This window comes from Sinocyclocheilus anshuiensis, unplaced genomic scaffold, assembly GCF_001515605.1.
Source record: "Sinocyclocheilus anshuiensis isolate Anshui unplaced genomic scaffold, SAMN03320099.WGS_v1.1 scaffold1886, whole genome shotgun sequence".
Classification (NCBI taxonomy): domain Eukaryota; kingdom Metazoa; phylum Chordata; class Actinopteri; order Cypriniformes; family Cyprinidae; genus Sinocyclocheilus; species Sinocyclocheilus anshuiensis.
In genome coordinates, this window is record NW_015544234.1 from 142143 (window position 1) to 165543 (window position 23401).

The 23401-nt window shown below is 38.9% G+C and overlaps 2 protein-coding genes across 2 annotated transcripts in view; one reads left to right on the plus strand and one right to left on the minus strand.

Moving 5' to 3' along the window:
• Nucleotides 1–5802, plus strand: part of LOC107697548 (gastrula zinc finger protein XlCGF57.1-like) — a 10573-nt gene extending 4771 nt beyond the window's left edge. Inside the window, exon 2 of the mRNA XM_016498342.1 lies at nucleotides 4368–5802. Coding sequence (XP_016353828.1) covers nucleotides 4373–5674 — 1302 coding nt within the window. The 5' untranslated portion in view covers nucleotides 4368–4372 and the 3' untranslated portion in view covers nucleotides 5675–5802. The remainder of the gene's footprint in view (nucleotides 1–4367) is intronic.
• Nucleotides 5803–11529: 5727 nt separating this feature from the next.
• On the minus strand, nucleotides 11530–19646 carry LOC107697552 (zinc finger protein 239-like). Its single transcript, XM_016498348.1, has 3 exons — nucleotides 19608–19646; nucleotides 18760–18910; nucleotides 11530–13051 (listed from the first exon to the last, which is right to left on the minus strand). The coding sequence occupies exons 2-3, from the start codon at nucleotides 18836–18838 to the stop codon at nucleotides 11979–11981; spliced, it is 1152 nt and encodes a 383-aa protein (XP_016353834.1). The 5' UTR covers nucleotides 18839–18910; nucleotides 19608–19646; the 3' UTR covers nucleotides 11530–11978.
• Between the last annotated feature and the right edge of the window lie 3755 nt (nucleotides 19647–23401).

The window sequence follows — 23401 nt, forward strand, 5'->3', positions numbered from 1 at the left end:
CACACTGGCGAGTAAAATCTGAGAATTTATTAGCCATTGGCTAATATTAGACATCATTTAGTCGCCCAGAGTAAGATTTAGTCGCATATGCGAGTGATTTACTCGCAATGTAGAGGGTTGTTTCACCCGACTGAACATGCTTAATCAGCGTTTGTTGGGTCGTGGAATGTCTGAGCAGTGTGAAATTATTTTACAACAAACTCTGACGTGGCCACGAACCGTTGCCATGACGATGCGCATATTTCACTTAAAGTGTGCTTCACTCATTTTATTCGCCATTTTTTCAGGCAAAGAATGACATGCAAAGACATTAATAACAGTAACATTTTGATTGTGGTTAAAGGATCATCTGTTTCGTCCCCAATCAGACTTACACCATCTACACCGGACGCGAGCGGTGCGGCGTGACAACAAAATACAATAGAGGTTGAGTGATTATAATGAGTGTCGCTGGCTACACTGGAAGTGGCGCGATGCGACAACTGTCGCGTCCGATGTAGACACGGTGTTACTTGACTGTCTGTGACTCGAGGTTTGTTGGTGTCTGTTGGGGCAGTGTGAACATGACAGTTATTTTTCATAAAATTCTAAATCCAATAGCCGACTGTAGCCAACTTGTTTGTTGGAGTTTGTCTGTGCGGTTGAATTGGCCTTAAGAGATAACTGACTGCATTTAAGTGAGAACTCACCAAGAAAGGCATTTTGACATTTTTTAGTGTATTTCTTCTCCATTTAAGTTGCACACCCTGTGCAGTAGCCTATACTTGTCTGTTGCACACCATCTCAGATCACATGCAAGGAAAACCACCATGCTTTAAATGACAGAAACAGAACACAGCATTGCGTTTTCATTGTAAGGATCCACCCGCAGGCCCTAAAAGCTGAATCCAGCGGCCTGGTCGAAGGTTTAAAGCGTATTCGGTCCCGGCGGATGACATAAGACGTATGCATTGTGCGCGCCTCTGCTAAAGTAAGCTTTGCTCCTGCGTTTCTCAAAGGAAAACCAGTCTCCTCTTGGCTTATATCAAAATCCTCCGACATTTTCCTAGCCGACTGTAGCCAACTTGTTTGTTGGAGTTTGTCTGTGCGGTTGAATTGGCCTTAAGAGATAACTGACTGCATTTAAGTGAGAACTCACCAAGAAAGGCATTTTGACATTTTTTAGTGTATTTCTTCTCCATTTAAGTTGCACACCCTGTGCAGTAGCCTATACTTGTCTGTTGCACACCATCTCAGATCACATGCAAGGAAAACCACCATGCTTTAAATGACAGAAACAGAACACAGCATTGCGTTTTCATTGTAAGGATCCACCCGCAGGCCCTAAAAGCTGAATCCAGCGGCCTGGTCGAAGGTTTAAAGCGTATTCGGTCTTTTACTTGCGCTTCTGAATTTATCAGGATTTAGTTCCAATTTTAGTCTAGCTCCGTGTTCAATCTGACTCCAATTTCAAGTGATCATTAAATTTAGGCAATGTTTCTAATTCAAAACTGATCACAAATATCGATTGTTTATTAATTTAGATATTTGAGTATTCTAGAAATCCTTTCAATTCTTCGTTCATTAGGGACCAGAGACACAAACTCGTCAGTTCTAAACTTACTCCGAGGATGCAGAGTGGTTGTAATACCTTTAAGTGAGCTTCACACTGCATGCTCATTACAAAAAGTGTATTTTTTACATGAGAGCTACACCGTGTTAAGCCAGTGAAACCAGTCTCCTCTTGGCTTATATCAAAATCCTCCGACATTTTCCTTTACAAATCCTCATTTTGTGCTTCTAATTCATGACCGCCGTTTTGTTTTGTTCTCTCTCTGCGCTCGTCACTAATCGCGCAACACCGACGTCTTACATCATCCGCCGGGACTGCTTCCGCATATGACAGATACCGGAAGTGAGAGAAAAGTGTTTTATTATGTTTGAAATATGGATATTTATCTTACAAAAACGCATGGGTTCGCTACAGGATGCCTTTATTCATCGCCTTGTGAGGGATATTTTATTACGGATGCACGCACTTTATTTCACGTCTTCTGAACTGTTGACAACAAACACCCGCTTACTCCCATTGAAAGGCTTGGAATAGCCAGGACAATTTTTAATATAACTCTGATTGGATTCGTCTGAAATTTAGATATTTGAGTATTCTAGAAATCCTTTCAATTCTTCGTTCATTAGGGACCAGAGACACAAACTCGTCAGTTCTAAACTTACTCCGAGGATGCAGAGTGGTTGTAATACCTTTAAGTGAGCTTCACACTGCATGCTCATTACAAAAAGTGTATTTTTTACATGAGAGCTACACCGTGTTAAGCCAGTGACAGTCAGAAATCAGAAGCCCCTAATGGTGTTCCCCATGGTTCGAGTTTTGGTGCCATTGCGGAACTTGGTCAATGAGCTCAAGCTGAACTGAAATAATTGACAGCTCTAGTGATTATAAAGAGTGCTCTGTGCTCACTTTGATTATATCATGTTTGATCATTTCCATTTTTTTAATGCTTTCCCTGAATGCCTGTTCATAGGCCTACAGATTGCTTTATAAACTTTACATCCAAACATATTAGTCAGTGATCCAGGGTGTTCCATTTAAACCCATTGTACTGATTCTGCCATTAATGCACTCGTTCAACATGAGCAATAACGTACATCCACAAGATGGAGGGAAGGGAGTAAAAATTTAAAGTTGAATGATGTCCTGGAATACTCCAATAGTTTTTATATTTTACATGTCTCACACTGCAAGCATTAGTGCTCAGTTTGATTACTTTTCCACTGTTTATGTTCACTTAAAGGCCCGTTCACACTGCACAGACAAACGCCAACAAACTAGTCTGTTGGAGTTTGTTGGACCAGTGTGTTACCCCTGTCGGCGTCTGTTGGCATTGGTTGGAGTTTGTTTTCACAGCCCTCTACGGACACCTTGGCAATTGAATCGCCATTGGCTAGTAAATTTTTTTGTTTCATGCCAATTACATAATGAAACAATCAGAAGCCAATTCAGAATTAAATTCAGTTCCAATTCAGATAAATGCATAATATTGATTGCTCAAATATTGAATCTAAGAGATGCATACCTGACAGCAAAGAGACACACAGCAGCGAGAGTTCTGGTGCAGAGCTCCAGAGACTCTCACACACTGCATGGGGGTTTCTGTCTATAGAATCCCAAAGTAGTGTTTTGTCACTTCTCTTATATACTCAGACCAGACAACAAAGAAATCTTCAAACCAGTTGTAAAAACATAGAAGACCTTTTGGTTGTTTAGGTTCTCGTGATCCAGGGTCACACCTGGCTGAAGATAAACATTCTCACAGACCCCTAAAGAGGGACACACCCCCTCCTCAGCAGAACACAATTCTACAAAAGTTTTCAATATTTCTCATAATACAAATTACTGTGAAATTGAGACCAATTTACCAATCGCACAGGTTCACAACAGGTTCACAAGATACATGATATGTGGGATATACATATTCTTAATGAACTTTGAGTTTTATTGTTTTATTGCATGGTATCAGTTTTGTGTGAGTTCCTGAGTTTTGGCTTCTTGAGGAGTTAATTTCATAAGAAAATCATTTCACTCCTTGCATCATAATTGTTGAAAGTCGAAATAATAAAATGCAACTAAGATTCTATTAATTGCACAGCTGCAATGGGTTGTGGAATGTCTAAGCAGTGGTTTAAAGGGGTCCTATTATGCTTTTTCACTTTTTTAATTTTAGTCAGTGTGTAGTGTGTATGTTTGGGCATAAAAAAGATCTAGAAAGTTCAATCCAAAGGGAGATATTTCGTTTTTTTTTTTTTTTATCCCTTTTCAAGAACTACAACAAACGGCTCATTTGGACTACAGCGTTTGTTTTCCGGGCTTTGTGATATCACAAAGCGGCTCATTGAACTACGTAGCTGGGCGCCGCGGACAGACACCGATCGGCGCCGCCGGTGTGCCTACACGCATAGAAAGTAACGTATTCGAATTTTAAAGACGTGGTGCGACGCGATGCTGCGCTTCTCGTCCGGTGCGCGACCGCCTGAAACGCTGTTTTTTTTCATTATGTGAAAAATAATGCGTTTTTCGAACCACCAAGCATGAGATCATGTTCTAGTACACCCCCAAAACAAAATCAAGACTTTGTAAAAGAGCATAATAGGACCCCTTTAAGGGCTGTACACAACTTGCATACTTTGTGTATAGTGAGGACCGGCACTTCTTTCGTTTCAGACTAAACTTGGCAAATGCTGTGGCCAGTAACTGCTTATTTTCTGTCCTCCAGACTAAGATGATGCAGAGAGTGGTCAGTGTGACTAGTAAGTGTTCTAGCTGCTGCGTTAAACTGGTGTTAACTTGTATTTGTCTCTTTTCACCTCAGACTTGATGGCACTGAAAGAGGAGAGTCAAGAACTGAATGAAACTCAAGAGAAACATCAAAATGAAAAACAGCATGATTTCAAACCTGAAGAAGAAATTAGTTCCTCACAAACTGAAAAGACTTCCTCACCTAAAAAAGCTCAAAAAACACAAAGTACAAACCTTCATTCCCACATTAGAGTTCATACTGGAGAGAGCTCTTTCACCTGCCAAAAGTGTGGACAAATTTTCAATAGGAAAGGGAGCTTTACAATGCACATGAAATTTCACATTGAAAAGAAACCATTAATATGCCCTCAGTGTGGAAAGTGTTTTAGACGGAAACAGTACCTTAATGTCCATATGAGAATTCACACTGGAGAAAAACCTTGCATCTGCAAACTGTGTGGAAAGAGTTTCACACAGAAAAGTACCCTTAATGCCCACATAAAAAGTCACACTGGAGAGAAACCTTACACCTGCAAACGGTGTGGGAAGAGTTTCTCAAATGGATATTTTAAGACTCACATGAAAATTCACACTGAGAAGAAACCATTAATATGCTCTCAGTGTGGAAAGAGCTTTACAGAGAAAAAACTCCTTAATGTCCACATGAGAATTCACACGGGAGAGAGACCTTACACCTGCAAACTGTGTGGGAAGAGTTTCACACGTAAAGGAAGTCTTAAGACTCACATGAGGATTCACACTGGAGAGAGACCTTTCATATGTGTTCAGTGTGGAAAGAGTTTCACACAGAAAAATCTCCTGATTGGCCACATAAGACTTCACACTGGAGAGAAGCCTTTCACCTGCCCTCAGTGTGGAAAGAGTTTCACCATTAAAAGAAACCTACAGGCTCACATAAGAAGTCACACTGGAGAGAATCCATTCACATGTGATCAGTGCGGCAGGAGTTTCAGATATAAAGAAAACCTTAATTATCACATCAGTATTCATTCGAGAGAGGTCAGATTTAAATGTCATCAGTGCGAAAGGAGTTTCACAGACACAAATCACCTTCAGGATCATGTTAAAATTCATATTGGAGAAAAGCCTTTCATGTGCCATCACTGTGGAAAGAGTTGCTCAAAAGGAGGACACCTCAAGGATCACATGAGAATTCACACTGGAGAGAAACCTTTCACCTGTGAACAGTGTGGAAAGAGTTTCAGGGCTAAAGGAAGCCTTAAGACTCACAAGAGGATTCACACTGGAGAGAGGCCTTACAAGTGTCCTCAGTGTGAGAAGAGTTTCAGAAGTCAAAGCAGCATGAAACGTCATTTGCAAACTCATTCTGAGAAGAAATTGCAGTTTTCCTCAGCGTGACGAGAGGTTTTGAAAAAGGAACTATTTCTACAATCATTTGTACATTCTTTCTGGAAGACTATTTAATTGTGGTTAATGTAATAAAATGTTTTTTTTTTTTTTTTTGCCATCACAAATAAAGATACATGTGAGACTTATATCTTTGGTTAAAGAATATGACAAGAAAAATGCTGTGTGAAATAAAGGCTATGTTCATATTACAGCTGAACGCAGGCTACATCTGATTATCACTTATGACCAGTGTTGGGGAAAGTTGCTTTTAAAAGTAATGCATTACAATATTGCATTATTCCCTAAAAAAGAAACTAATTACGTTACTTAGTTACTTTTTATGGAAAGTAATGCGTTTTATTACTTTTGCGTTACTTTTTAAATATGAGCAGGGCTTGATTGTTTTTAATATAAGAAGTTCTATTTATAGCAAATATAAAAGCCCTTTCACACCAAAAAGTGTAATGAATAAACCTCAGGCTGAAGCAAAAGTAAATTCACGTCTGTACAGTAGAACGCAGGAGAAGATAAAGCAATAAAAAAACAAAGCACAATTGTTAGTTTCTCTAAAGTCATTTTTGCTTATTAGTATGGTTGAACTGGATCATCAAAGGTCAGCAGCAAAGACATTGGTTAATAAAATGGGATTAGATACATTTGTGTTAATTTAACATTTAATTATTGCAGGTTCTGAGTTTGCATTTCACCGTTTTAATTCATTTTGATGAATACTAAATCTGTTTTTTTGAGTGGGATGAATTAATGCACATTCACATTACTATTATTTTCATAAAAGAAGAGAGTAAAAGAGGATAAGATGATGCAAGAAGAAGAGAGGGCGGTCATGGAGTACTGAGGCCTTTTAACTTCTACGGAGGTCACACCTCCAGGGGGGTCAGTGAGCCAATGGTACTGTAACTTTAAGGGGTCAAATGATGCGATTTCAAGTTTTCCTTTCAGAGCTTGTAACACTCCAAAGAGAAAGGAAAAATTGAAGGGGTTTTGCATGTTCATGGCATATATAAAAAAATAACTTGCAAAAACATATTTTTGCAGAGAATAAGTTTCCATCATCCTGTCCAAACATCGCTTAAGCATAACAGAATGTACCTTTTATATGTCAAATTAAGGAAATATACTACGTCAATGGAATATGAGTGTCACGAATCCTGTCCATGGACTTCCATCCGCTTGCCAGCAGAGATCGCTCTTCCGTTACATTGACTCTCACACTACACAGACTTCCACATGTCACCACGGACTACATTTCCCAGCATCCATTGCACTGATGATACGCACAGCTGTAACCAATCTAAGACACTTTATAAGCTATGGACTTCCTCTTTCAAATTGCTGACTATTGTTTAGCGCAGTGGTCACCAACCTTTTTAGGCCCCAAGATCTCTGACCTCGGCCTTTATGAAAGACAAGAGCTACCTATTGAAGAATTGACAGAAAAAGACATCCCAGATTGTACTTCAAATTTGAGGCCTTTTACTTAGTATTTTAATTAGTGATGCGCCGATCATAGCTGTTTCAGGTCACTTCAACCCGCGGACATGAACAACAACCCGCGGCAACAGTGTTGTTAGCGACCACTGGTTTAGCATATATCACTCTCCTAGCAATAGCTACATTACGGAGCCAGCCTAGTTTTTCCTGTTTTAGGGTGCTTTCACACCTGGCCCGTTGTTTCGGAACCTGGCGCATTTCCCCCCTTAGCTCGGTTCGTTTGGGCATATGTGAACACGGCAATCGTGCTCGGATCCGCACCAAAACAATCGGTTCGAGATCACCTGAACGAGGTGGTCTCGGCTCGATTGAAAACGAACTCTAGAGTGGTTCGGTTGTAGTGAGAAAGCCATAAATTAATATAAGGACAGCTAAAAAAAAAAAAAAGAAGCTGTTATCGTTGCATCCTGACGGATGACAGCTGTGACAGCCAAGTGGAATCCCGGAAAATAAACCGTGGAACTTTGGCCAATGAGAGAACAGTTTACTCGCGCGTGACTTGTATTAACAAATTTGGTCCGTTTAGAAACTTTGCCGTGTGAAAGCGAACCGCATCAAGAATAAAAAGCAACATTAATTTTAATAATATTAATCCCTGTTTCGGAACAAAGCAATCGATCTACAGGTGTGAAAGCACCCTTAGTTTCCAGTCTCAGTTCATAGTCTAGTCTAGTCTTGTAATTGCCTGTTACCTGAATCTGTCCTGTGTATCTTAGATTAACCCTTGTCTCGCTGTTCGGACTCTGTTTGCACCTCGCCTGGAATATTGCTCGTGTTTCTGGATTACCCTTTGTCAAGCCCTCTGGATAACGTTCGCTGTCGGCTGACTCGCGCCTGTTTTGGATTATTCTTTTGTCTTGCCCTCGATATACCTGTTTGCCATTGTCAGAACCTTGCCTGTTTTATGACCACGCCTTTGAATAAAAGCTTGCAGATGGAGCCGCACGTCTCGTTCACCCCGTTGCAATGAGTACAACTGGAATTATGAATATAAATGCATAATACTTGAGTAACTGAGTATATGAGTAATACATTAATATGAATGTAATGTAATAAAACCATAAAAGAATAAGTCATAATGAATATACTGTATGAATGAATATGAAAAATAAGAAAACAACCACATTCTAAATGGGCCTACACCATTTTCTTAGTATTTTTTTCCAGGCTACATATCTAAAAATGATTAAATCAAGATTCCTTTACAAGACAAGCGAAATGACGTAAGGTATTTAGTTTTGTTTTGATGATGACATCACCATTTTCTCCAGAGCTGCTGTATAGATTAAATGAACTAAATAAAAGTGATGTTTTGCAAGTAAATCAACTGACTTAACCCATTTGTGCCCAAATTTTTCTGAATGGTTTCATGCATATAGTCAGTGTTGGGAGTAACGCGTTACAAAAGTAATGCATTACAGTAACTGATTACTTTTTGCTGTAACGCAGTTGTGTAAGGCATTACTAATCAATTTTCAGTAATATTTTACTCAGTACATGTTCAGTAACACATGCGTTACAACACACTTTTAGCCCAAAATGTAATTGTTAAAAAAAAAAAAACAGCAAGACCGCGAGACATTAACAAATCAAAAATGCCGCAAGTAAGTTCTATTTCCTGTTCGTGGTCAGTCAATATCCGCGTGTGATGTCCAAGTTTGTAAATAAAAAATAAATTACAGCTTCTGATATATTTGTTTAGCGATTTATTTCATTCATCTCCCTCTCGCTGGTGGAACTTTGTATTGTGTGACGTAGTCCAGTGAAGGCGTGTTTAGGGCAGGTTTTACAGGAGTGCCGCGAGGCTACTGGCCCGACAGTGGAAACGCGGCATTATTTCGGCCTCTGTGGCTGTGCTAGAGGTCCGAGGCTATTAGCCCCGCCCGGCTCACTGTAAGCCCCGGCTCGCACTGGCCAGTGAAAAACGGCTAATGGGTGAAGATGGCAGAAGACACTACATTCGCGAGATGGACGTATGCGCATCTTGTCATGGCATTAGAGTTTACATATAGTCCTGTTGTCTAATATGAATAGACCCAAGCTATTCACAGATATTGCCAGATAATCACTTTACCTCTACCATACTTTTAACAGACTTGGATCGTTTGTGATTCTGGCTGTCATCCTTTCTGGCATTGTCTTGAGCCTTCACTTTGCCAATTATAAGCTATATTGTTAGTAGCCTGGATAGCCCACAGTCATTATCAGTGTTTTACAGTTTGGAAGTAACTTGCACAACACTGCATATAGTCATGTTAATAGTGTCCTATGTGAACATGTTGTACATTTATTTTCCCCAGGGTTTAGTTTTTTTTCTTGAAAATCGTATTTGAATGTGCAGCACCTATAGTTGCCAGTGGGCAAATATGTTGTATGCACCACTTCAATGTCAAATTTGAATAGGAGGAGACCTTTTGGCATCTAACTCAAAATAACGGCTTTCAACAGATCAAGCTTTATTCATAAACAAATCTATCATGCATAAAAGTCGAAGAACATTCGATGCAAACCCAAAAAAACTTGCATCTAACTTATAATCTCTTGAATATGAAAACACAACAAATCCATTTGTCTTAAAGTGGTGGAACATAGTGCAGAACAAAGTGCAGTCATTAAGTTGCCCCAACAGGGTATTTATTGTGTATCAAAAAGTTAAATAAAAATAAATAAATAAAAATAAATGGAATGAAGAAAATATTACATCTATATAATAAAAAAGGTATACCTGAAAGAAAATTACGCATTTAACTGTTTGGTTACCAACATTCTGCAAAATATCTTCTTTTGTGCTCAATAGAAGAAAGAATTGCATAGGTTTGCAACGAAGATGACACAATGATGACACAATTTCCATTTTTGTGTGAACTTTCCCTTACGTAAGCAGTTTTAGTATAAGTAGCCTACAAGTAGCACAAGGAGTTTATGAATAGGCAAAACTTCTTGATATTCATGAAATTAATGATATTCTTTTTTAAATACATACTGGTAAAAAATGTATAGCCTGAATGCACTGTAAGTCGCTTTAGATCAAATTAGTAAGTCGCTTTGGATTTTGGGTTAGTTCACCCAAAAATGAAAATTAGCTTGTGTTTTACTTACCCTCGAAGCATCCTAGGTGTATATGACTTTCTTCTTTCAAACGAATCCAGTCGGAGTTATATTAAAAATTGTCCTGGCTATTCCAAGCTCTATCATTGCAGTCAGCAGGTGTTGCAGTTGAACAGTGCACAAGTCGTCATATAAAGCGCGCGCATCCATAACAAAATGTGCCTCACACGGCTCCGGGGGGTGAATAAAGATCTCCTGTAGCGAATCCATGTGTTTTTGTAAGAAAAATATCCATATTTTCAATTAAGTTCAAGTTTATTTGTATAGCGATTTTCACGATACAAATCGTTGCAAAGCAACTTTACAGCAAATTAAGGATGAACACTATTAACAGCAATTATTATATGATGTAATCAAACTTGTAGAAAAATGAGGTAGTTCTGTATGTTGTTTCATGTTGATCATCTGAGGTCCTCTGAGGGGTTGGCATCATCTCTTCTCAGGTGTTCTGGATCCAGACTGACATAATTAGCGTAGCTGCTCATTATTGCAGAACCCTATTGCAGCATATCGTAGGAATAAAAATCTATTAGACACCTTGGTTCTCTTCTAAGTATTGTGCCATTAAGGTGGGTGAAAAACAGAACTAATAAACAAATCTATGAACTCCAACAGACTGCAAATTGTGTGTACCTTATTTATTGTGAAAAGTGCAAGAAACAATATGTGGGCCAGACAAAAAATGAAAAAATCAGACCAAAATTAAATGCGGGTTAGAGTATATCAGCACGCGCATAATATACTCCACAAAATTGAAAAGCACAGATTTGTAGTTCAGCATTTCCTGGCCTATGGCCTATCCTCTCTTAACCAGATTACAAGCCAATCCTCTCTGGAGTTTACAGGATAGACTAAAAACAGAAAGGCTATGGATCAAAAGATTGGATTCACTTTATCGAAGAGGCCTTATTAGCCACGTTTCCACTGTCGGGCCAAAAGCAGGCATGCTAGTGCGTCCAGGGCCAGTCGCATTTCCACTGTCACTTCCGGGGCTTGATCGTGCCTTGTCGGGGTTTCCTCTGGGCTTCCTCGGGGCCAACGGCAGGGTTTTTTGGCCCGATGAAAGCCTTGGGACAAAGCGGGCCAACTGGGGCTAGAGGAGTGGTTATGAACAAAGGCGGAGTTTCTCCGCGTCTAGAGAGCATCAGTGCCGCGGATCATTTCAGAAAGTTAACAGCTATAACACCAGCATTAAAGACTCTAAAAATAATTTTAGCTCAAAACTCACTTTCAGACAGCAGCAAGAGTTTGAAATAATTTCTGTTTGAGATCCGATATGGATTATGATCACCACACAAGGCAGAAATATTTATAAGCGATGCAAAAGACTATGCACGCTAATGTAAGCAAACGTTTTTTATTCTTTTTATCAAAAGATCTGAAAGATCCCATGCGTTTACCCTCCCTTTGACACTCCCCTTGAAAAAATGGAGACAGAAGTGATCGAAAGTGGACAAAAGAGACATACAGGAAGTCTATTTGTGATCCGATCAACCAAAACACATTTTAAATCCAGGTGTAAACAAACCCTAATACACTGCTCAGCTATTTTGAACTATATCAGGGGTGCTTCTGTGAACCTCAAGATTGTCTCGTTTCTGCAAGTCTTTCCACAGTGACGGCACAGCAAAGGCTTCTCTCTGGTGTTATTACATGACTCATCTCACACTGATAACGTAAAAATACAGTTCTCTCATATGTGCAAAGTCATGTGGTATTTAAGTGCTGCTTTATATCTGAAACTCTTTCCGCAGTGACCACATGTAAATGGCTTTTCTCCAGTGTGAACTCTCATGTGCCTGTTAAGGGTTCCTTTTCGGTTGAAACATTTTTCACATTGTTGGCAGGTGAAAGGCTTCTCTCCAGTGTGAGTTCTTATGTGGTCTTCAAAGTGTCGTTTATAATTAAACCTCTTTCCGCACTGAGGGCATGTGTAGGGTTGCTCTCCAGAGTGAATTCTCATGTGGTCTTCAAAGTGTCGTTTATAATTAAACCTCTTTTCACACTGAGGGCATGTGTGGGGTTTCCCTCTATGAGTTCTCATGTGGACTTTAAGCTTTTCATGTTGATCAAAACTCTTTCCACACTGATCACATATGTAAGGCTTCTCTCCAGTGTGAACTCTCATGTGCCTTTTAAATGTTCCTTTTTCAATGAAACTTATTCCACACTGTTGGCAGGTGCAAGGCTTCTCTCCAGTGTGAATTTTCTTGTGTCTGTTAAGGCTTCCTTTTTGAGTGAAACTTATTCCACACTGTTGGCAGGTAAAAAGACTCTCTCCAGTGTGAATTCTCATGTGGCAATTAAGAGTTCCTTTCCAGTTGAAACCTTTTCCACACTGTTTGCATTTGTAAGGCCTCTCTCCAGTGTGAACACTCATGTGGACTCCAAGGTTTCCAAGCTGAGTGAAACTCCTTCCACACTGTTGGCATGTATATGGCTTCTCTCCAGTGTGAATTCTAACATGTCTATTAAGACTTATTCTTTGACTGAAATGCTTTCCACACTGTTGGCAGGCATACGGCTTCTCTCCAGTGTGAACTCTCATGTGGACTCCAAGCTGTCTAGATTGAGTGAAACTCTTTCCACACTGTTGGCAGGTGAAATAACATCTTCTTCCTGTCTTTTGAGCCCTTTTTCTTGAGGAAGTATTTTCAGTTTGTGAACAGCTAAAAGATATTTCTCCGTTTATGAAATCATGATCTTTATCTTTCATTGCATTCAGTACGTCGCTCTCCTCTTTCAGTGCCATCAGGTCTAAGGTGAAAAAAGACATAAGTTAACCCCAGTTTAAGGACACAAAACAACAGACATTAAAACATTCAAAGTGTCAAAACTAACATACAACTACATGCTATATCCACTAAGCAACTGCAAGATGTGTTACATGTAATCTGATTAACCCTTCCAAATATTGCCAACTCTTCACTTATTTAGGACATCTCAAAAACTATCAGGCTGGCATTGAAACTCTCTATTTAAACAAAACAAAACAAAAAAACCCAGGAGATCTAATTAATCAGGGGCCAGGAACTGAAGGTGCATAGGCACCTATTGTAATCATTGGTCTTCTTCCGATCAAACCTATGGCAGCCCACAGAACTGCTTGGAGGAAAGTTGTGAAATCTGGTAGTTAGAGGACAGATATGGCGCTTTTCCACTGCGTGGAACGGCTCGGCTCAGTTTGCGTTTCCACAACGCAAAATTGAAAATACGCCTAATGGAAACGCGTCAATTTCGCAAAAACGCCCATATATCGCAAAAAAGTTTTTACGCTCGTATGAGGTGGTTTTTCAGGCAATGCGAAAAAGGAATAATTAACAAAACTGCAATGGAAATGGGTTTTTTGCATTTACAGGTCACATGGCATATGTAAAAAGTCATATGATCATTCTTCAGTGTACTATAACCTCCAAGAAACACTTCATATGGGGCCGGTCTCCAGTATAAGGGGCTTTCCTGCCATTAATGCTTAGACAATTTACTCTGCACACGTCTGCGGTGCAGAGTGGCTCTGATGGAAGCGGCTAAAGCGTTAAAATCCCACCAAAATCCATTGCCATGACTTAGGCAAAAGGTTACGTTTTAGTCGCATAACATTGGTTAATGGAAACGCCATCATTTCGCAATACTTTTTTTATCGACATTTATAAAATAATCGCCAAAGTTTTGCGCAAATCTGTAATGGGAACGTGCCTAGTGATCAGTAGAGTTTACACTAGGAGTGCTCCGACTGATCGGCTACCGATCACAATCGGCCGATAATCACGTTGGGATGACTGATCGGCGGTCTCTAAAAAGGCCGATCTCAAAAAAACGATCTCAAGCTGATGACGCGCCTGCCATGAGAGGTTTGGCTCCACATGGAGCGGCGTCTGTTTGGCGCGGGTGAAATAATTATAATGCTTTAGATGAGGTACAATTATTTCTTTATAAGTTATTTAATGAAGTAATTTGAAAGTTTTTGTGAGACATAATTTCACAAACAGCGCGAGTGAATCACCGTGCGTGCTCTCTTTCTCTCTCAAAATGCAAATGGCTTCAAATCACATCACGTCTGCACTATAAGCAAGCTGCACGCTGCACAGTTGACACACGAATTGTCACTTGCACTATCGAGGCAGTGTCGCACCGTCACTAAAGTTTATAAATTGCATTTTTTCTTTTTAATTCCATTAGTACCATTCAACGCTCCCGTGCTCTCCTGGAGACCGTGCACTCATGCACACACATAACGCCAGGTCCACATTACTTTGTTTGCAGTGCGTTCACACTGCACACACGGTTGCGGTCTGGCGGTGCGTCTGCAGCAGTGCAGAGATCGTTTCCGCACCGAGTCTATTTTTGCTGCGCGGCACGCGCTGAATTATAGTAACCGCGCATTGTTTGCGGTAAATATGAACATGCATTGACACCAAAATGTAGTAATTACACCATAAATGCATATAATTAAAGTCTACTGTGTTTCACTCGCAACACATAGGCTATGGCTTTTTGCTAGGTTTAAAGGAAAAGAGCACTTTTAGATAAAGTTCTTTATGAATTGCAGGATTGCTTGTAATAAAGATTTAAATGCAAAAAAAAGGCAGTAGAGCTGACTATTTCTGTCAATGGTAAGCTTTAATTTAGAATGTTTGTGATAACGTAAAAAAAGTAGTTTAAATGTTTTGCTTTAGCAACTTAATATATAAATCTAGTAGTAAATGCAAAAGTAAAAAGCATTGAATAATTGATGAAAGATTGTGTAAAAAAGCATCACAATGTTGAAAAAGCATTTTAAGTAACAATGTTTGGATTTAAAATCTAAATAATGGATAAATGTTGTGTTTGTGGTAAACAGCCGCAGATCAGGAGCAGACTCCTGTGAAAGCTGCTTCTGTACCACTTACACACATGGACTACATACGCACTGCAAACGGAGTATGTGTTAAAGGGGTCATATGATGCAATTTCATTTTTTCCTTTCTCTTTGGAGTGTTACAAGCTCTTGGTGCATAAAGAAGATCTGTAAAGTTGCGCGCAATGCAACGCAACGTGTAAAACGACAGTATAAGTCATTATAATCAGTAATTATGTCCCCACTGGATGCAACAAATGCCTCGTTTGTAATGGGTTTTAATGTTTTTGTGTCGTTGCTCCGGCCGGACAGGGCATCATCACAGTATGGTGAGGGGCGTAACATTTCCGTCTCACGCTTGAGGTATTCGGCCAATCACAACGCACTGGATAGCTGGCCAATCAGAGCACACCTCGCTTTTTCAGATCGATGAGCTTTGTAAAAATCGACGCGTTTCAGAAGGCGGGGCATAGAGGAGAAACAATAATGTACAGTATGTGGAAAATAATGTGTTTTTTTAACTTTAAACCACATAAACACATTTCATTACACCAAATACACAAAATAATGTTATTTTTAGCAGCATCATATGACCCCTTTAACCTCACATACAGCTCACAAAATCAGGCTTGCGCTGTGTAAGCTTTTGTGCAACAATTACATAATTGTAAAAACAAAAATACAGTGCATGATCAAACATTTAGGTGAGATAAATATATATTTTTGAAAAATGTATAAAAAATGCCCACCTCCACCCCCTCAAATGAAAAAGAAAATCCTAAGAGAGGAATTCATTTTCAAAAATGAAATTCAGACCCTAAGTAAATGTCTAAAAATCTTGATTGGATCATCACTATGAATAATTCTACATGATAAAAAGAAGGCTTTAAAAAGATCGGTTTCGGTGATCAGGTCAGCAGATACTGCTTTCTGTGATCGGCGGTCGGGCTCAAAAATCCTGATCGGAGCTCCCCTAGTTTACACATCACGTTTTGGTAATGGTACGGTTCACTTGGAATCTCAATCGAGGTGGTACTGAAAAAAGTACCAGGTACTGTACCCAGTGGAAAACCTCCCAAAAGTGAACCGTTCCTAACCGTACCATGCCGTACCATGCAGTGGAAAAGTGCCAATAGAGGAGCACCAAAAGTTCAAATTTTGTGATTTTTATCGGATATTATCATGGAAGAAAAACTCGACTTGGTGTGCTTAATGGAAATATGGCACAAACAGTCAGAAGGACTTTTGTTTAACGAACTCCCACTAGCTATGGATTATTTGATTCCCCACAACCTGGTGGAAGGGGTCGCAGATATCATTGATGCTGTATAACCAACAATTCAAAATTAGTCCTGTGGTCATTCCCCATTTTAATTCTTTTGAATGTCTTGTTCTGAGTGTCTCTGCACCCATCACTACTGTCATTGTTACAGTCTATAGACCTCCTAAGTAGGCTTGCCGCGATAGACGGTGCTGACGGTGATACCGTTGTTAAGCCGCAACACCGGCTACATCACTTGCCCACCGTGGCACCGACCCCCACCGCCCTTTTCATTTTTTTATAGTAATAAAAATCATTTAGTTCAGTAAAAGAACAGACACTACAATTAAAAACTGAACGCGGCTGCTCAATGCAGCGTGCTGAATGACAGTCGCATTACAGATCAGATTTCATTTATCCAGTGAGGAGAGTGAGTCGAGCTGACTGACAAGAAGAGTGAGGTGAGACAGACAAGACGATGGCGGATGATTTAGTTTCGAAACGAAATGCAAAAGCGCCTGTTTGGCAATATTTAGGATTTTGAAAGAACAGGGTCACATCACAGGAGAGTGAACTGTCTGTCAGAAATCGTAGCATGTCAGTTGTCTTAACCGCGGCTTGTGTACTGCATCATCACTGTGAACTGATGGTAAAACTAACGACATTATTAACTGTCTTGATATTTACTTCGAAAGCTTGAAGCTCGCGATTATGGTAAGGGGCGTTACATTTCTGACGCGTGCTTGTGGTGTTCGGCCAATCACAATGCACTGGGTCAGCTGGCCAATCAGAGCAGACTGCGCTTGTCATTATTTATTTGGTTCCACAGTGTTTGCTGATTTTCAGTTTTGTATAGGCCTACCTATTTAAACTCTGCGTTAGTTATTTGTTATTTTACATTAGACATAGCCTATAGCATGGTGTATTTTTATTCGTTTTGTTAATAAAAGTTCTATGTTTTATATATATGCTAAAGTGAGTTTGACGTTGTATTTTGTTGTTGCATTCAAGCAATTGCCGAATGCGCCGAATTGCCGCTAATTTAAAATGTAAAAGTGAAGGAAAGCGAGGAAAAGAGGGAAAATTCAAACGAACTAAAAACAAACAATTGCTTTACGCCGAATTGCGGTGATACCGGTATTATCGATGTTGTCACACATCGATTAACCGGTGGGAAAATTTCCTCACCGTCACAACCTCACTCCTAAGACAAAGGAAGATTTCATGCCTGAATTTGCTGATCTGCTGTCTATGTTGTGCCTCAAGTTTGAGATAACTCTTATCCTGGAGATAAGACTTTAACATCCATGTTGACAAAGACTCTGCAGTGGCAAAGTACGTTATGTCTTAAAGGGGTCATATGATGTTGCTAAAAAGAACATTATTTTGTGCATTTGGTGTGGAGTGTTTTGATCTGAAGCAGATTGTGGACTGCTTTAAAGATATCAAGGAACACACTTTATCATCTGTTTTTTTTCCCCTAATGGTGCATTCTCACCAATAGTTTTCCTCTTCCGATATAGGACTTTTTATTTTATTTTTTTGCCTTTATTGTGACAGGACAGATCAGAATTGACATCGAGAAATGGATGGAATGGAGAATGGATCGAGAAAGGTTCTCGAGTCAGGATTCGAACACGGGACACCCGTAGCGCAACAGCGCTGTACGTCAGCGCGCTGCCCACAAGGCTATCGGTGCCTACCATTTATTTTTGATGAATTCCGAGAGCTCTCAGACCCTCCCATAAAAAGCAAGGATGCTACCACGATCAAGGCTCAGAAACTTAGCAAGGACATCGTTAAAATAATCCATGTGACATCAGTGGTTTAACTACGAGAATTCTACTTGTGCGTAAAGAAAACAAAAACAGCATCTTTATTCAACAATTCGTCTCCTCCGTGTCACACTATAGCACCATTTTGGAGAGTTTCCACTTAATGTAAACAACGTATGCTGTTCTGTGTCAGCAGCACCGTACGTGGATACGTTTACACTTTGATCCGAATGTAAACAGTGTATCTGCATACATACGTTGCATTCATTATTTTGTATGCACCAAAAATTTGATTTAAACAAACTGTGAATCGTGTTTCAAAATCGGAAAATCGTGAATTGATTTTTAATCGAATTGTGAACCCAAGAATCGATTTGAATCTTGAGTTACCAAAAGATTCCCACCCCTAGTTCACAGGATAGTTCAGCTTTGAGAATGAAAACCAACCTGTTTGTTCCTCAGTATCTTCATGTTTGAAAGCTTCTTCAATCCTCAATAAACTCCATTTTTGTTTGTTCCTCAGTTTCTTCATATTTGGCTCTGAATGCTTCTTCAATCTTCATGTCTTCACTCTCCTCTTTAATAAACTCCATTTTTGTTTGTTCCTCAGTTTCTTCATATTTGGCTCTGAATGCTTCTTCAATCTTCATGTCTTCACTCTCCTCTTTAATAAATGCCATCTTTATAACAGTGCGTCACGCAGATCTTTGTCGCTTCAGCAGGAGTTTTTCTGTGTGTGTGGACACTTTGTCCTGTTTAAGATGAGTATAATTAACAGAAAGAAAAATAAATCCAATTTAAATCTCTGAGTGCATCTCAATCAGCTCCCTAGTTCAATAGTCAGTGCACTGGTGAGGGAGTCAGAGTGATAGTTAATGAACTTAAATGATCTGATCAGACAAACATTTAAAACTTTATTTTACTATTCAGTTTTGACTAACATTAGGTATTTAATGATTAGCCATTTTAAACGTGGAATTAAATGTACTATTGCTAGTGAAAACACACACACACACAACACATTTGCAGTTGTTTGTAAAAGTTGTAACTACACGTTTGCGTTTGTTGTTCTTGTTGCATTTACATTGTTTTAAGCAGCAGGTTTCGTCAGCGAGCAGCGATTCGAATCACTGAATCATTTTGTGAAGCAACTGATTCAATTGACTCGGAGTTTCGAAAGATCCGTTTCTCTCATCACTGACTGCCAGTGACTGAATTCGTGTCTACGATCATCTGAATAGCTACACAAGGAGTGAAATCAGACGCGCCTTATCTGTTACTAATGTGTGGATGCGCTTTACTCTCACAAAATAACGCTCATTAATATTAGATAAAATATTACAATGTTGCATTCAATAATTATTAAGTTTACATCGCTTGTAAACCATATAAAATAGACGGAACGCGTTTGTATTAATTTAAACACTTAAAACGATTAAGACCACAAACCTTTGTTCAGCTGAAACACAGACGCAGCGACGCAGCCTTATGACGTCATGCCACCAGATCAAAATAAAAGTCCTGTCCACTCGCTGCTGCGTCTACAATCCCGAAAGTGCTTAGATAGTTACATAAAAGAAACACATTCGACTAATAAAACATATGTCAGTGGTATTCAGTGTTTTATTAAATACATATAAAATTACAAACATTTACAAATTATAATATTTATATTTGTATTTTCCTTATTTGTGCATTATTATATTTTTCCAAATTGATGTATTCATTCCTTCACCATAGCGGCGCCCCTGGGTGCAACCAACAATTTGTTTGACCTCAGCAGAAGCATCCAATTGCACCAAGCAGGATCGCATGCCCAGTGGCAGGTAAGAGGCCATCCTTTAACTGAGCACATAAAACCCCTTCTACCTTTCCTCAGTTGACATTTACTTCTCGTGATCTCTGCGCTCACTCTCAGCTCAGTTGGATGTTAAACTGCTCACTTGCATGTCTTCAGGAGGACATAGCCTCTGCCAGACGTGACAGTATCTTTATTCAGCCTCAGGTCAGATGTGTTTGCATCCTGAGCTGTCCACACTCTCTCTCGTCTTCAGGCTGCCCACCTATTGTCATTATCTCACCTGCTCGCCTTTCATGGATTTTTCTCAGTTTTTTGTCACTCTGTAAATCTGTTGCTTTTCCCAGGGATAGCTTTTCACTTCTTTTAAATGTTGCAACACTACACATTTTAAAGGTCCCATATTGTACACCTTTCTGGAGATTTATTTGAGGTTTTGATGTCCTTAAGAATATATATTTGCGGTATAAGTACCAAAAACCATCTCAATATATTTTTACAGCTCCTCTCTAAGGAGCTCTGCTGAGAACAGGTCGATTTTGACCCGTCTTCAGTTTTGACAATATGGGACCTTTAAAGGTTATTATTTTCAAATTAGCAAGGTGCTGTGCCTTAGTTGCTCTTACAGTAGCTGGGTTTCCATCACCCTGCTTTTATGCGCATTTTTTTAAGTATCGCATCAGAATCGAGTGATGGAAATGCTGCATTTCTAATAAAAATCCCTTAATTCGCAAAAAAGTTTTTACGCTCGCTTGAGGTGGTTTTTGACTTGTGCGAAAACCAAAACGCTTGATCGTCACGTGATTCATGTAGACGTCAAATAGTTCCAGGAAGTTCTTTGGCGGGCAATTCAAATTGACAAGAGTAGCGAGACATAACTGCGATTTTTGGTAATTTGTAATAAGTAAATACACTGATTTGCAATATTTATATAATATACAGACTTCAGCATGTTTTATGAGTATGTAGTTACAGTAATGTTGTTTTTAAAACATAAAAAAAATCGCTAATATTTGAGGATTAGTGTGATCAAGCATTACCTGCCTATGCAGTATATGCATATACATATTTTAGGCTAACATAGCCTTGTTTACGTCGTTTATTGTGATTTCACTAATCCCATTGTAAAGGCCTAAGTATTCTAATGACTAATGTCCTCTTTCGTCGTTTATTGTGATTTCACTAATCCCATTGTAAAGGCCTAAGTATTCTAATGACTAATGTCATCTTTGACTTTCAGATAGGACAGGAGACCAACACTTCAGAGGTGATTGTCAGCTCACACCACAGTATGTGGACAGCATGTGTTGCCTTAGAAAATTGGAAGAAAATAACAAGAAAAAAGTAAATTTTATTAAGTGAAATTCACATACATACACACACATACACACACGGAGACACAAATACATATGTTCATGTAAAAATTAATATTCAATTAAAAAACATTATACACACACAAATACATAATTTAAAAAAGAATATTCAATTAAAAACGTGTGTGTGTGTGTATATATACACGCACACAAATAAATAATTAAAAAGATGAATATATTCAATTAAAAAATCTGATTGTGTTTTCACTTTTGCTATGCACATACTTATAGCAATGCATTTATAAATAAATTTCTAATAAAATGAATTGTTGTCTGTGTCCTTTTCTCCACGATGTCCTTGTATAGTCTCCACCATGGTTTGCTGTGCTGCATGGGGATGCTCCAATCGTTCTGAGAACGGAGTGCAAATGTATGGCTTCCCTGCTGACACAGAGAGGAGGAAAAAATGGTTGGCTCAAGTCAGCAGGAGCAATATAAAAATAAAACAGTTACAACAACAACAAAATTTGTGAGGTAAACTTAAGAGTATTTGCACTTTTCCACAAAGACCACATACCTTTTTAAACAATGTTTTTCATGCTTGTTTAATGACCCATAAACAATTATTGCACATGCAATGGAAATCAATTGATGTCAAAGTTTCAATAACTTTTGGCATTAAAGAGAACTTTCTACTGACTGAAAAAGTTCTATGAATTTTTCTCTGCCGTTGTCATCAATCCTAAATTCAGCTGAGTTAAAACATAACAGGTAATAGTCACAAAAATCCCCAAATCACAATGCCTAAAACACGCCACATATTTCTGCATACTCAAATCTACACTCTGAAACTTTTAATAGGATGCATCGTAAAAAAAAAAAAATCACAAGTTATTTTATTCTTTGTTACACGTGCAAAAGGAAAATAGAGGAAGTCCTCGTTTTACCATTTACGCCGATCGCTGTTACACGCACCAATGTTGTGTTCATATAGTAATATTTAACTTCCCTCAAACTCAAACTGAAAAAAAAAACAATTTCTCTACTTCCATAACGACGGATGAAACTGCATTAAGGGAAACGATTTTAATAAGATGCCCCCGATTTGTTTTGTGTCGTTAACGTTATCTACGTATACATTATCTGTTAACTGATTAACTTTATATTCCCCCAAATCTACTAAATTACAGAGGAATAATCCACTAGCATACTTTATAAAACAAAGTAGTTTAATCCAGATGTACTGATGATATACAATCTCATTATTTAAACGTCTTACCTTTAAAAAGTGCATCGCAAACGGTCTGTTCAGCTGTAACTCTATCGCGCTGCTAGCGTTTGGTGCTAACTTCCGGGAACTATTGAGAGGCTCCATGATCCGCCATTGCTGTGGAAAAAACACGGACCATTGGAGTGAACGGAGTTGACGCAACTCTTTCTCTCTGTGGCTCTGAGGAATACGCAGCAGCAGCAAAAACAATGGCGTCGCATTTCAGTGGAGTGCTTAAGCTCACGGATCTGGATGATTTTATCACTCCGTCTCAGGTTGAATAGATGTTTCTGCATGTAACATTTGAAACAGACACATTATTATCAGTTCAGTTCTTTTACTTTATAGCCTATCTATGATAGGCAAATAACACCGGTCAGCTGATCATAAGCTAAACGCATGTAGCATTGTGTAGATAACGATACAGTTTACAAAAGTGACACAGGTTTCTGACAAGTTTTTTGATAACGTTAAGTCTTGTAAATACTGTAAATGCTAATTATCAAGGACATTCATTTAGTTAGAGCTCCCAAGTTTGGGCCCACTTTATTTGCAACGTAATGGAAGTGGCTGTGTCTCAAAACCTAGAGAGCGGCCTAAGTAAACAAAATGCATGTAAACTTTACTGGCACTTTAGTTCAATTTAATTATTGAATAAAAGTATTAATTCCCCCCATCTTTTGAACAGTAGTATACCGAAATATAATTTCACTAGTGTTAATTTGTCCAATTTATCAGGCATGTGTGAAGCCTGTAAAGGTGGAAAAGAAGCAGGGCAGATCCGTGGCTAAAATCCAGATAGAAGCATATAGTAATATTTAACTTCCCTCAAACTCAAACTGAAAAAAAAAAACACATTTCT

Excerpts from the sequence above, each read along its gene's own strand:
- LOC107697552 (XM_016498348.1), bottom strand. The coding sequence starts at position 18,838 with ATGGCATTTATTAAAGAGGAGAGTGAAGACATGAAGATTGAAGAAGCA. Across the intron at positions 13,052-18,759 it reads ATATGAAGAAACTGAGGAAC|TCACCTTAGACCTGATGGCA; the intron begins AAACAAAAATGG and ends TTATGTCTTTTT.